Genomic DNA, 15,038 nt, shown 5'->3' with positions numbered 1-15,038 from the left:
ATATATTTATAATGCGTATAATATATTTTTTTCTTAAAATTGGATTGGGCTCTGATTGAAATGTTGACAGCTCGAGCCCAACTCAAAAATCAAAACCGAATTCTAACATAATCTTTTAATATATTTATAATGCGTGTATATATATTTGTCATCGTCCTTTTTTAGTTTATTTTTTCTTAAAATCTTTATTTATGTATATTGATACTTTAAAAAGTCAATTTCATAAAATAAATAAATAAATACTTGATAATATTTTATATAAATATATTCAAAAAAAATTATAATCTTTTAAGGTAGACTTAATCAGCCCAAGACTAACACAAGATCAACCCTAGTTTCAGTCTGACTTTTATAATTAAACTCGACCCGGGTTCGAGAAGGTTAGGTGGGTTGAAAGTCGGGTGGTTTGAACTTGAACCGCACCTTTACTTTCACATAAGCCCATACTGTTCTTATCCGCATAAACAATAATTGATGGTCCACACGTTTAAATTAAAAATCAGACACTAGATTCTCCAATTGAAAATGACTCTTACATGATAGTGTGATCACTAGTAGGATATTTTGTGCATTATACAATAGCAGCCCAGCATTTAGAAATGATCTCTTGCACACCAGTAAATTTAAGCAGCCCAGCATTTAAAAATGATCTCTTGCACACCAGTAAATTTAAGCGTAAAATAAAAATTATTCCGTAAATTTCTTGCTCGTCATTGTGCAATAGGTCATTTTCGAAATTTCTTGCTCACCAGTGTGACAAAATATGGATCATTTCGTATCTGCTTCGCAAGTTTTTACACACCCCTGCTTAGAAGGAAAAAAACTGGAGGGAGAGATCCACATTGTTTTCTGAATGCATATATACCTCAAAAGTGCTATATATTATATAGACAGGTATAGTTGCAGAATATACAAAAGAACTCTTGATACATAAACAACTATTAGTTGCAGATGATACAAATGAACTATTGTAAGTATTTGTAAATTGTAACCATACAACCATCTTTTCCCGCTTTACGTCCTTGGCTCTTCCTCACCCTCTGCGTGTACGACTCATTACCGGACCTGCTCAAGATAGATGCATGATCGCCATCTTTCCCATTGTTTGTAATCTGCAGACCGAACATCGTGTCTGTATGCGTTGATTGCTCGTTCTATTACTCTGTTATGTATTGAATTGGTTTGGTCAGTGTCCTCCAAGATTTACCCCCAAATGTTGCTTTATGAAGCCTTCACAGTAGAACCGGTTTGTGGGATGAGAAGAGATGGTAGGTCTCTGATTCGAGCACCACTGCCCCAGAAAGACGCCAGACAAAGGCCCATGATGGCCATGGCAACTACTGAGCAGGCTGGGGTAACCGCTTGACTGCTCCCAAGGAATTGTGTCGCAAGAAGCCCTGCCAGAGTTGAACTTTGCATTCCTGTGCATAAAGAAATTGTCCTGCAAACTTCTTCTTCTAGCCTGCCACAATACCAAATTATTAGAGGAATGTTAACTACAATCTCTAAACCTCTCGCACGTTTAAATTACTCAGTTAATTGCTCCTACCATATGGGAATGTAAAAAAACCATAATCAAGGCGTTGCAGTCACATAACTGAAATCAAATGCAGGATGGGAATGTAAAAAAACCGTAATCAAGGCGTTGAAGTCACATAACTGAAACCAAATGCAGGATCAGTAATGCATCTGTAGGTTAGTTGGTAGGTGAGATTATTATGTATAAATCTGTTTCTCCTGAAATTTTGGGCAGATAAATAAAACCTTAAAAGCATGACATCTGAATAAATAGGTCCAGGAACAAGATACAAGTGTAAAGGGTCATCAGTAGCAGTAGAGATGTGGAGAGAAAGAGGTCAAATTATATAATATACAAAACATGTCCATCTCCCATGTTATCACTTATTTGGATGACCTTCGAAAGGAAAGTTTGGATCAAGAGGACAACATGGAGTCACATGAGTTCCAACTAGAACATGGCTTACGGAACACATCAGTTACCACATGGCACAAATTTAAGCAATAGAACATTAATAAATCCTATCTTATTACAAGCATCTAACATTAATAAATATACCGACTGTAATTTAGCCACTAGGACATACCACATGGTCTGGCTACATTATTGACACACTAGAAATGGTAACGGATAAATACTCTGGGGAAAATAGATATAAAGAGGCCAATATCCTTTTAACTGCGGGAAATAGATCCATTGATTCAATCCTACAATTGAACATGACAAGCAAAGAGAGGAGATTACCCCAAAATTGGAAGTTTGGAGATCCAGTATCCCAAGGTAAATGCCACTGCATGAAATGTCAACACGGGAGAAACCAATCGCAGACCTTCCACAGAAAGAATTTGACTGCGATTAATTGCAAGAGGGCTGCCTATGCATAGTGAGGTACAAACCATCGCGACAAACGGCATCACAGGTTGAAGAACATTCACAACAGGTTTTGCATAAGTATTGAGCACAAGGCCAAGAGTGACTGGAACAAGAACAACCTGACAAGGGAGAAAATATATGGATCAAAACCAATTGGGAAACAAGAATATTTGGATCTAATTTAAGGCGTATATCTTACTAAGGGTTCCTATACCTGCAAAATTGACTTGGACATAGCAACTGCATCAACTGGAACGACAGACCCAATAAGAAGGCCTGTTAAAAGAGGAGTAACAAGAACCGATGCAATGGTGGTTGAGCTCGTCAAGAGGATGCTCAAGGCCACATCCCCTTTGCTCAAGAAGCTGGCATAGCTTGATAGCTGAGCCCCTGCAACACAAGACATGAGAACGAAGCCAGCATAGAACATCGGAGACATACCAAATGCCCGTGCCACCAACACCCCAAGTACCGGTTTCAGCATGTACTGGGCGATAAACCCAAGAGATAGTGGCAAAGGCCTACAACAGACACAAGTTGAAGGACTTCAAATTAAATTCAGAATAAAACCCAAATAATATTACATTATCAACAGCAATAACCTCAAATATCCAAAGCTAGGAAAGGATGAGACCTTTTAAACGCCAGAGCAAAATCATCAATAGAGAGCTTAATTCCAATTGATAGCATGATCCCTCCAAGAGCAGGGGCATACATTTCTTTTGATACCCTGCAAATTCCCCTTTTAGTTACATAAACTAGAAATTCTTAAGTAATTAAGTAGGGAAACAATAAATTTTATCCCAAACAAAATCATCAAAACACCCAGAATCTCTTACATAACCAATATTAACACCAATAACAATACAAATTTTATGACCCAAAAATATTCCAATTTGTTATGATTTGTAAACCTTGGAAAACAAAACAAGACTACTAAAAAAATAACTGAGAACAATAATTACAAGTATTATAGTAATGACATTTCTTTAATTTTTTATTGACAACAGAGATTTAAGGTTGGTAAAAAAGATTATATACTTAAAAAAAATAACATGACCTTAAAGAAAAAATCTCCTTTTTCCTATGAAAATTGACTAATTCAAACTTTAACCGAAGCAAATATTCAAATACTATGCAAGCAACTCAATGAAGTTCTCAGTTCTCACCAAGTGAATGTCGTAGGCTGCGAAAGAGCAGCAACGGCAGTGAGAGCGACGACGAAGGGAAGCATTGCCGAAAGAATTTGCGACGAATCGGGTCTCGCTGCTACTTCCGATACAGTATTAGGGTTTGTACCAAAGGACAGCAACGTCGAGTTACCTTCTCTTCTCTGAAATCCGATTTTTCCGATGAACGGAGACGAAGTGGTGCACGCGAATGCCGATAACGAGCCGCCATTGGAGGACCTCGAGAGCTTGGGGAGAAAACGAGGCTTTCTGTTGAGGATGATAGAGAGAAAATTGGAGTTGAAGTTCGAATTTGAACTTGAATTTGAATTTGTAGTGGGATTGATGAATACAAATTTTGGTATAGAAGTGTTGTGGTGTGGTTTGATTGATGGAGTGTAGAAAACGGATGGAATTGAGGCCATGTAGAGAGAGAAAGTGATTGGGTCGTAGGGTATGGGTGAGAGAAGTGGGCGGAGAAGCTAGGGTTCCGGTGATTCGAGCTCTTTCGCCGGCAAGTGTTGGTTTTCCGGCGAGAGAAGAAGCAGAGGACAAGAGTGGAGATTAAGCGATAAAATAATATTTGTTTTTCTCTTTTTAATATTAATGAGAGATGGAGAGGGAGCGAGAGAACTGTTAGGCGTTGCACTGTGATACGTTATTATGTTGCTCAAGTGAGGATCTGAAAGGACAAAACAGTAATTTGAGATTTTTTGTAATTTGATTATAGAATTGGACGGTCAGGAGTGCTTTGATTTTGATGGGGTCGGTTGTACTCAATTGCAACTCGGACTTGGTTTTCAAGTTTGCAGTGGCACCCTCCTTGTTTTGCATATTTCACATTCCATCAATTTTATGGTAAATTCTCCTACATGTGCCCATAATAGATTATGGGAGTATTTTAAGAGGAAAAAACAAAAAAATTTGACATTCTATGAATACGATGAATGATTTTAGAAAGTCAAATATAACAATAGAAAAAAATATTAAAATATATCATGCAAATGATTTTATTTATAAATTTTTGCATGGGTCAAACAAGGATGTTGTGTATAAAATTTAACTTAGATTTGAGTTGACATTAAACCAACTGGTCAACATATACCACTTGAAGTACAAAATTAATATAAAAAATTAGCTTGTAAAACATTGTTCATTTTAATTTCAATTTAAGCAAGGGAAAAAGAGAGTTTCAGATTTTTTTGAAATCAAAATTACTTGAGATAAATGACTAAAAAACAACTTTATTGTTATGAGCGACTCAATATAATTTGAAGTCCTAGGTGATAAACCAAAAGATATAGTTACAACTATAACATGATTATTGGAATTATGTAACCATATCTTTTGGTTTATCATTAAGCAAAAAAAATATAAAAGTGATTTTTTAATATATAATATATTAATATCAAATAATAATTAATAATGTTTATTTAAAAATCATTCTTCTTACTTTTTGAGATGTCAAATTATATGACCAATTTATTTAATCTTTCTTCTAACATAATTGATATTAGATACTGCGTCTCAAAATAGTTGTACACTTCGGGAAATGTGTCCCAATGTGTAGGGGCGGAGCTAAGATTTAGTTTAGGGGGACATAATGTTAAAAAAAATATTTATATTTAAAGGAGTAAAAGGACGAAAAAAAAAAGGGAAAAAAAGGAAAAAAATCAAAAAAATGACAACTTAAAAAGGAAACAATTAAAATTTAATTTAAAAGGAAAATTTAACTTTTTTTAAGGAATTTGAAGAGTAAATTAGGAAAAAAAAAGTTAGAAAATAAGAGATAATTTTAAAAACTAATAATTTTATAAAAATTATTTAAAAAATTATATAATATTAAAAATTATATAAAAATTCCATATATACACATATAAAATATTAAAAAAATTCTATATGTATAGTGCGCGGGGCCAGGCCAGGGGCAAGTCATTTCTTTTTATTTTACCTTCTTGCGTCCCTAGGTATACACTGGCTTCGCCCTGCCAAGGTTGGGATATAGTATGATTTTATCAACATTTATTTTAGAAACCTCATTTATGATGCGCCCTACTTTACACACACACACATATATATATACACTAGAAAAAGGCATGTGCGATGCACGTGTTGAATGTTTTGTAGATAATGTGATAGAGTTTTATAGAAAATAAAGTAGCCAATTTGTGGTAGATTTTATAAAAATTATTTTATTTTCTTTAAATATATTATTATTTAATTATATTTTCTTTTATTAAAAAAACTCATAATAAATAGATAAATAGGTAATATGTGTTAGAATTTTATAAAAACTCTTTTTATATTAATTAATAAAAAAAATTTATATTAATAATTCTTGTCTAATTAGATTTCAATAAATAAATATATAGATAATTTGTGTTAAAATTTTATAGAAACTCTTTTAAAACCTGTTTTTATAACAATTAATAAATAATTTTTTATATTAACAATACTTGTCTAATTAGATTTCTTGTCTAATTAGATTTCCTTTCATTAAAAAACTCAAAATAAATTGATAAATAGGTAATTTGTATTAGAGTTTTTAAATAAAATCTTAAAATATATCTTTGTCTAATGTATTATAATTTTATTGAAAATAAAATAGGTAATTTATGCTAAAATTTTTCTAGTTTGATTAGATTTTCTTTTATTAAAAAACTTATAATAAATAAATAAATAAGTAATTTGTATTAGAGTTTAATAGAAACTCTTTTAAAAACTCTTTTTATACCAATTAATAAATATTTTAAATTTTAATAATTCTTGTCAAATTAGATTAGCTTTTATTAAAAAAAAAAAAAAAAAAAAACTCATAATAAAAAGTAGTTTGTGATAGAGTTTTAGAAAAATTATTTTATTTTTTATATCAATTAAAAAATAATTTTTATATTAATAATTCTTGTCTAATTAAAATTTCTTTTATTAAAAAAATTATAATAAATAAATAAATAGGTAATTTGTGTTAGAGTTTAATATAAACTATTTTAAAAATTCTTTTTATATCAATTAATAAATATTTTTATTTTAAATAATTCTTGTCTAGTTAGATTTAATTTTATTAAAAAAATTCATAATAAATAGATAAATTGGTAATTTGTGTTAGAGTTTTTTATAGAAACTCTTTTCAACCTCTTTTTATATCAATTAATAAATAATTTTTTATATTAGTAATACTTGTCTATTTAGATTCTTTTATTAAAAAAACTCACAATAAATAGATAAATAGGTAATTTGTGTTAGAGTTTTATAGAAACTCTTTATTATGTAGATTTTAGTGTTTATATTTTTTTTTATATAAATAAATAAATACTGAAACTCTTTGCACATCTAATAATAGTATAGATACAAACTTTTTTTTTCAAATATTAAAACTCTTTGGCAGAGCTTCTGTATTTTACTCTGTAATTCTGGATTTCTAGAATTCTCAATTTTTGTACCCCTTACTCCATGCCTCTATTTATAGGCTTTTTGGATTAATAGGATTATGACATTTTCTGCTAATAACATAATCATAACAGGCGGACCGGTTATATTGTGATAATTATCCATAAAAAATAACTATTCTTTTTATATTGAACTAAAAATAAGAGTTTTATATAGAATGTGATTGATATTATTAGGTAATTTTACAATTAATAAATATTTTTTATTTTAATAATTCTTGTCTAATTAACTTTACTTTTATTAAAAAAAAAAACCCATAATAAATAGATAAATATGTAATTTGTGTTAGAGTTTTATACAAACTATTTTAAAACCTCTTTTTATATTAATTAATAAATAATTTTTAATATTAATAATACTTATCTAATTATATTTCTTTTTATTAAAAAACTCATAATAAATAGATAAATAGATAATTTGTGTTAGAGTTTTATAGAAACTCTTTAAATATATATTTATCTAGTGTGATAGAGTTTTATTAAAAATAAAATAGGTAATTTGTGATAAATTTTTATAGAAATTATTTTATTTTCTTCAAATATATCCTTGTCTAATTAGATTTAATTTTATTAAGAAACTCATAATAAAAGCTAATTTGTGGTAGAGTTTTAGAAAAATTATTTTGTTTTATATATCAATTAATAAATATTTTTTTATATTAATAATTATTGTCTAATTAGATTTTCTTTTATTAAACAATTCATAATAATAAATAGATAAATAGGTTAGTTTAAATATTATTATTTAGATTTAGTTTTTTAAATATTTTTTTATATAAATACTTAAATACTGAAACTCTTTACACATATAATAATAGTATAGATAAAAACTCTTTTTATATCAATTAATAAATATTTTTTATATAAATACTGAAATTCTTTAGCAGAGTTTATGTATTTTACTCTACAATTTTGGAATTCTAGAATTTTTAATTTTTATACCCCTTCCTCCTTCCTCAATGCCTCTATTTATAGGCTTTTAGGATTAGTAGGATGAAGACATGTGTCCTTTTCTGATAATTACATAATCATAACTGGGCCGGACCGGTTATATTGTGATAATTATCTATAAAAAATAACTATTTTTTTATATTCAACTAAAAATAAAAGTTTCATATAGAATGTGATTGATTTTATTAGGTAATTTTTAGAATTTTATAGAAACTATTTTTACAAAAACTATTTTTATATCAATTAATAAATATTTTTTTATATAAATAAATAAAGACTGAAATACTGAAACACGTTGCATTATTTAATTAGGTAATTTTTAATTAAAAAATATTTTTATTTTAATAATTCTTGTCTAATTAGATTTACTTTTATTAAAAAAAAACTCATAATAAATAGATAAATAAGTAATTTGTGTTACAGTTTTATAGAAACTCTTTTAAAACCTCATTTTATATCAATTAATAAAAAAAATTTATATTAATAATATTTGTCTAATTAGATTTCCTTTTATTAAAAAACTCATAATAAATAGATAAATAAGTAATTTGTGTTACACTTTGATATAAACTCTTTAAATATATTTTTGTCTAGTGTGATAGAGTCTTATAGAAAATAAAATAGGTAATTTGTAATAGAGTTTTATAGAAATTATTTTATTTCTTTAACTATATCCTTGTCTAATTAGATTTAATTTTATTAAGAAACTCACAATAAAAGCTAATTTGTGGTTGAGTTTTATAAAAATTATTTTGTTTTATATATCAATTAATAAATATTTTTTTATATTAGTTATTCTTGTCTAATTAGATTTTCTTTTATAAAAAAATTGATAATAATAAATAGATAAATAGGTTAATTTAAATTTTATTATGTAGATTTTAGTGTTTTAAATAATTTTTTTATATAAATAAATAAATACTTAAACACTGAAAATCTTTGCACATCTAATTATGGTACAGATAAAAACTCATTTTATATCAATTAATAAATTTTTTTTTTATGTGATTAATTTTATTAGGTAATTTTTAGAGTATTAAAGAAACTATTTTTACAAAAATTATTTTTATATCTATTAATAAATATTTTTTTATACAAATAAATAGATACTGAAATACAGAAACACTTTGCATGATTTTATTAGGTAATTTTCAATTAATAAATATTTTTTATTTTAATAATTATTGTCTAATTAGATTTACTTTTATTAAAAAAAACTCATAATAAATAGATAAATAAGTAATTTGTACTTAAATATTGAAATTTTTTGCACATCTAATAACAGTATTATATCAATTAATAAATATTTTTTTATATAAATAAATAAATATTGAAACTCTTTGGTAGAGTTTCTGTATTTTACTCTGAAATTTTGGATTTTTAGAATTCTCAATTTCTGTACCCCTTCCTCCTTCCTCCATGCCTCTATTTATAGAGTTCTTAGATTAATAAGATGATGACACGTGTCCTTTTCTGATAATTACATAATCATAACTGGGCCGAGCCGATTATATTGTGATAATTATTCATAAAAAATAACTATTTTTTTTTTTATATTGAACTAAAAATTAGAGTTTTATATAGAATGTGATTGATTTTATTAGATAATTTTTAGAGTTTTATAGAACTATTTTTACAAAAACTATTTTATATCAATTAATAAATATTTTTTTATATAAATAAATAAATACTGAAATACTAAAACACTTTGCATGATTTTATTAGGTAATTTTTAATTAATTAATATTTTTATTTTAATAATTCTTGTCTAATTAGATTTACTTTTATTAAAAAAAAAAACTCATAATAAATAAATAAATATGTAATTTGTATTAGAGTTTTATAGAAACTTTTTTAAAACCTCTTTTTATATCAATTAATAAATAATTTTTTATATTAACAATACTTGTCTAATTAGATTTCCTTTTATTAAAAACTCATAATAAATAGATAAATAGGTAATTTGTGTTAAAGTTTTATAGAAACTCTTTAAATATATCTTTGTCTAGTGTGATATAGTTTTATTGAAAATAAAATAAGTAATTTGTGATAGAGTTTTATAAAAATTATTTTATTTTCTTTAAATATATCATTTTTAATTAGATTTAATTTTACTAAGAAACTCGTAATAAAAGCTAATTTATGGTAGAGTTTTAGTAAAATTATTTTGTTTTATATATCAATTAATAAATATTTTTATATTAATAATTTTTGTCTAATTAGATTTTCTTTTATTAAAAAATTGATAATAATAAATAGATAAATAGGTTAATTTATGGACCATTTGGTCAAGTACAATTTATTATAGATTGAATTTTAATTTTTTTAAGGTAATTTTGAGTTTTATAGAATTTATATCATGGGATATAATAATTAATGAGAGCTCTTTATTGTGAATTAAACTCTTTTTATATTTTGTTAATTTGAATTTTGTTAGGTAATTTTGAGTTTTATAGAATTTATATCAATTAACAAAGACCGAGAAAGTTGTACTACACTTGATCTTAGCCAAAAGACCAAGAAATGTTAACCAAAAGACCAACCCAAAAAAATTTAAACTACACTTAATCTTAGCCAAAAGGCCGAAGGTGTGATTATTATTTCTTTAGTTCTATAGTTTTATAAGAGCCTTTTATGTAATCTTTTTTACTTAAAATCAATGTGGGACTTTGTAATTTGAATTAAACTCTTTTTATTTTTTGTTAATTTGAATTAATTTTAATTTTATTAGGTAATTTTGTGTGTTATAGAATTTATATCAATTAATAAATAAATACTGAAGCACTTTGCACATTTAATAATAATATAGATATAGATATAGATATAGATATTCTTTTTAAACTTTTAATTGTGAAAATAAATCTAGTGGCAAAAATGATGACAAGACATGTATTTTTATTATTGACGATAACTATGAAGATAATTAAAGAGAGAAACTATCCGAGAGAATTCAATTCTGACACCGGCCATTTTCAAAGGATGCAGTTGAAAAGATTTTGTGGTGGATGAAGCCACAGAAATTCAAGTGCTAAATGGGGGAATTCAGTAAGAAAAAGAAAGTTTGAGGGCATGTTCGTAAAATAAACTATTACGACAAATCTGTGGGTGAGTTCTGACATGAGAGTTTTGGCCATCCTCACCTGTTTGTCTCTGAGTTTTTGTCCATGCCTCACCACACAAAAGTGTGTGGCAATTAAAGCTTTTTTTGCATGGCCAACTAACATGCACGAATCTGCCGTGTGTTTGAAATTTTGATCTCAAAACATGCCAAGTATGTGAACTTCAAAATATATAAATATATAAATATATATATATATATATACTAACATGACAATAAATAGTTTACATGCTTAGCAATTTTATATAAAATTTATAAATTTTCTCTCCATCATAAATTATTAATAGCAGCTAGCGCGCGCACACACATATATATATATATATATATATATATTCGCTCAAACAATAGCAAACAACCGATCAACAAACTAAAAAAAAGAGTTCATAGATATTCCTTTCAATCAAGGGAAGAGTATCTTTAAGGATATAAAGTAGAATCAAGTCCGAAAAATATGACCTCTCAAAATATGAAAAACCTCGTTTATTAGAGGTAAATTGTAATAAGAACAATAAGATATATGATGCCCTCGGGGGCTTGGATGAGTTGGTAGGGTGTTGGCATTGGCTCTCAAGTGGTCAGTGTTCGAGTCTTCTCACCTCCAGCTTACTTTGTGTATCTTATGGGAATAAGGGTGCACCCCAGATTTGTAGCTTAGAGTGAGTTTCGAAAGAACCTTGCCTAGAAGAGTTCCTGTTGCCAACTAAAAATAATAATAATAAGATATATGATAATTTATTTTTTTATATTGTATGCAGACATTGAAAAGACATTATTTTTTCATATTATAAATAAAGCAAGTAATCCTATTCTATTGGCGGAAATGTGAATGGCTGCAATTAAGTGTCCATTAATTTTCAGGTAACATCTAGATAATTAATTGTCTATCCACTTTTGTAACATCAAGTCCCAATAAAGTCTCTACTATAAAATATGAATCCTCTTCGATGCATATTTCTCCCTTTGACAATGATATATTACTTGAACTCTTTTCACTATATTACGTGTTTTTTAACCAATTATTACTATTTCATATAAAAATAATTTTCTATTGGATGGTTGCCGATCTAAAGTGATCTTGGTAGGCCGGCATGTACCTTAACATTCCTCTGGACGGAATATACGAAATAATTGAATGAAGGATCTTTCATTTGCTGTGACGTTGACCTTGATTTTTTGTATAGGAGCCGGAATCATTTGTGGTTTTTTCGGAAGTCCTTCGCACATTACTTGCAAATGTACCATACAGAAAATCTAAGTCAGATTACGAAATGGTCCACAAATAGCTCACCGCATTTCAAGTACGAAGAGACAAAAGAGAAAAATAAAAAATAAAAGAAAACCCACTTAATATAAGAGATGGGTAATTGTTTAGAAAGATTTTACGTATGGATTACCTAGGAGGCCAGGAAAATAGACTTTAATCGTAGTAACTATTTTTCAATTGGATTATCTCTCATTTTTCTTTTGATTTTGTATAGTCTAGTGTTTAAATTGGTAGCGTAATAATTTTAAATCGTTAATGCAATAACTTACAAAATAATAATAATGTAATGTAAAGATATTGAATTATTGATTTAATTGTGTTGTAGCAGTAGAACATAACGTATTCTATTCCATTCGTCCTAAAATAAGTGTCTACCTTTTTATAAGTTTCAACATAAATGTCTGATTTGAAAAACTAATGTACTGTTTGTTACAACATTACCATTTTAACCTTCTAATATTGAATTTATAAAAAGTAAGTCATCACATCATTATGGACCCATTATGGATAAATTTGATAATTCGTTCACTATCAATACAATAAAAAAATATTAAAAATTAGATTATTAAAAAGAGACTTTATATATATATATATATATAAAAGAAAAAAAACAGAGGGAGTAGTATGGGTGTTGCATCGTTGGTGTAAATGTACTGTATGACTTTTATCATTGCTATATAAATGTTACGTATGTGACATGTTGCAGTGTTGATTTAATAATGTATATAATGAGTACAAATGAGGATCAAGAGAAAGATTCGGATCTAACTATTTCACTTGTTTTACCATTTTTACATAATAAGTTAAATGGTTTTATTTTATTTTATTTATTTGCATATGAATTCAGATGGAGGTATTTATTTGGGAGAAAAGGGACTTCTACATGTGCTTTAGGAATACTACATTCATTGTTTTCCCACACTTTTTAAGAAGGATTGGATGATAATTAAAGAATGAAAAATGATTCTTAGGTCGATTACTTAAAGTGAATTATCTGATTTACAAGCTTTGATTGGTCATATATGCAAAATATAAGGAAATTGGATGTGACGCCTTGGATCCCATGATCCGGTTCACTAACCAAGTAGGTCCAAATCCTACCCAAGAACCCGACTACCTGAGCAACAAGTGTGGAAGCCAAGGGTAAAATGGTCATTAATGCAGAAACTAAGGGTAAAATGATCATAAATGCAGAAGCCAAGGGTAAAACGGTCATTTATAATGATTATAGGTGTTATAGTGGAACCCTAAATCAATAATGAGATTAGAATGAAGTTCTGGGTCAAAGTGCAAATGCGGGTCCATCTAACCGATCAGATCCAAAAAAGTAACCAATTAAATGACTAGTTCATAAGTCATGAAATATAACAAGGACCATCTAACCGATCAAATGGCTCATTTAATCGATCAGGTGAATAAACCAGAATGAATGTCCACTGTGAAACCCATATAACTGATCAGATCATTCAATCTGGTCGGTCCTAGAGCCAAAGTACTCGATTAGATGGCTCCTCTCACCCTATCCCAACACACCATAACATACAATAAGGCCAATAATGCAAACATACATATGATACACTAAAGAAACGTCATATATACATCAAAATGAGATTGATGCCAACATATGGCGCTCAAAACTTCACAAACTCATACATTTCCTTACAAGTTTCAAAATAGATATAGTAAGATTCTTTATATATCATTTAGGACTTAAACATACATGAGTCCATACGAGTGTTACAAGGAAAATGGAGAAATGAAAATTATTTGGAAACTCCAAAAGATGAAGATGAGTTCTCGAACCATTTTCCTTCTCAAAAATAAAATACATGATCTCAAGCATTTCGTAAAAAAAAATTAAAAAAATAAAAATAAATAAATAAATACATTATCAAAACATGCTTAACATATTGCATGTATACATTATCCAAAAAGAATCAAAAGTGAAATCAAGTGCATCCAAGCTAAGGTAGAAGTGCATCCAAATAGAGTATGTCCTTTCCTGAAAAATGTTGGTGAGTAATTTAAATTACTGCATATGAAATTCATTATAAAGATAAACTATAGTTCTTTGGCCTCGCAAATGTTGCCTTTTAATCGTCTAATTCAAGGGTAATTATAAGGAAATATTCTAAAACTAACAATTGAATCAATAATCACCTAACCATTTCAAGTATATACAAATACAAGAAATATACAATAAATCAAAAGTAAGCAAAGTTACAACTACACATGGATGTCAACTTGAAAATCAAGATTCAAAATCATATAATAAGGATAACTTGGATACACCCACACCCTCGGATATACCTACTGCATGAACTAGTAAAATAGTTATTCTCAGTCTATTAAACCGCAGGGAACAAACCTAATGGCTATTATAAAGTTGGGAAAACCAGAGTTTCGCTCGTTAGCGCCAAGCTCTAGCATTCTTAAAGTAACAAAAGGTCCCAAGTATCTCCCAAAAATCATCAATCAATCACACAATGCATTATATACATATAAATCTAGTAATGCACTTCACAAGCGCACCAAATCTCAATATGCTAAGTCAAATCATGAATTTCAATATAATGACATGAATATAAGATTGTAATGAGTAAAACAAGTATAATCCGACCCATATGAACCATCAATAAGGCATATTAGACGATTTAATTAATCACAAGGTTATGTCCCCAAAGCAATAGCTTACAAA

The 15,038-nt window shown here is 27.9% G+C and overlaps 1 protein-coding gene across 1 annotated transcript; it reads right to left on the bottom strand.

Annotated features, from left to right (window-relative positions):
- Nucleotides 1-862: 862 nt before the first annotated feature.
- On the bottom strand, nt 863-4,191 carry LOC132306595 (probable sodium/metabolite cotransporter BASS3, chloroplastic). The gene is made up of 5 exons (XM_059804043.1): nt 3,562-4,191; nt 3,027-3,122; nt 2,607-2,913; nt 2,264-2,511; nt 863-1,462 (listed from the first exon to the last, which is right to left on the bottom strand). The coding sequence occupies exons 1-5, from the start codon at nt 3,984-3,986 to the stop codon at nt 1,222-1,224; spliced, it is 1,317 nt and encodes a 438-aa protein (XP_059660026.1). The 5' UTR covers nt 3,987-4,191; the 3' UTR covers nt 863-1,221.
- Between the last annotated feature and the right edge of the window lie 10,847 nt (nt 4,192-15,038).

The sequence above is a fragment of the Cornus florida genome, unplaced genomic scaffold (genome assembly GCF_030987335.1).
Source record: "Cornus florida cultivar Cherokee Brave unplaced genomic scaffold, ASM3098733v1 CherokeeBrave_3.0.0_Hap2_Chr05, whole genome shotgun sequence".
In the NCBI taxonomy this organism is placed as follows: Eukaryota; Viridiplantae; Streptophyta; class Magnoliopsida; order Cornales; family Cornaceae; genus Cornus; species Cornus florida.
This window is presented reverse-complemented; position numbering and strand designations above follow the sequence as displayed.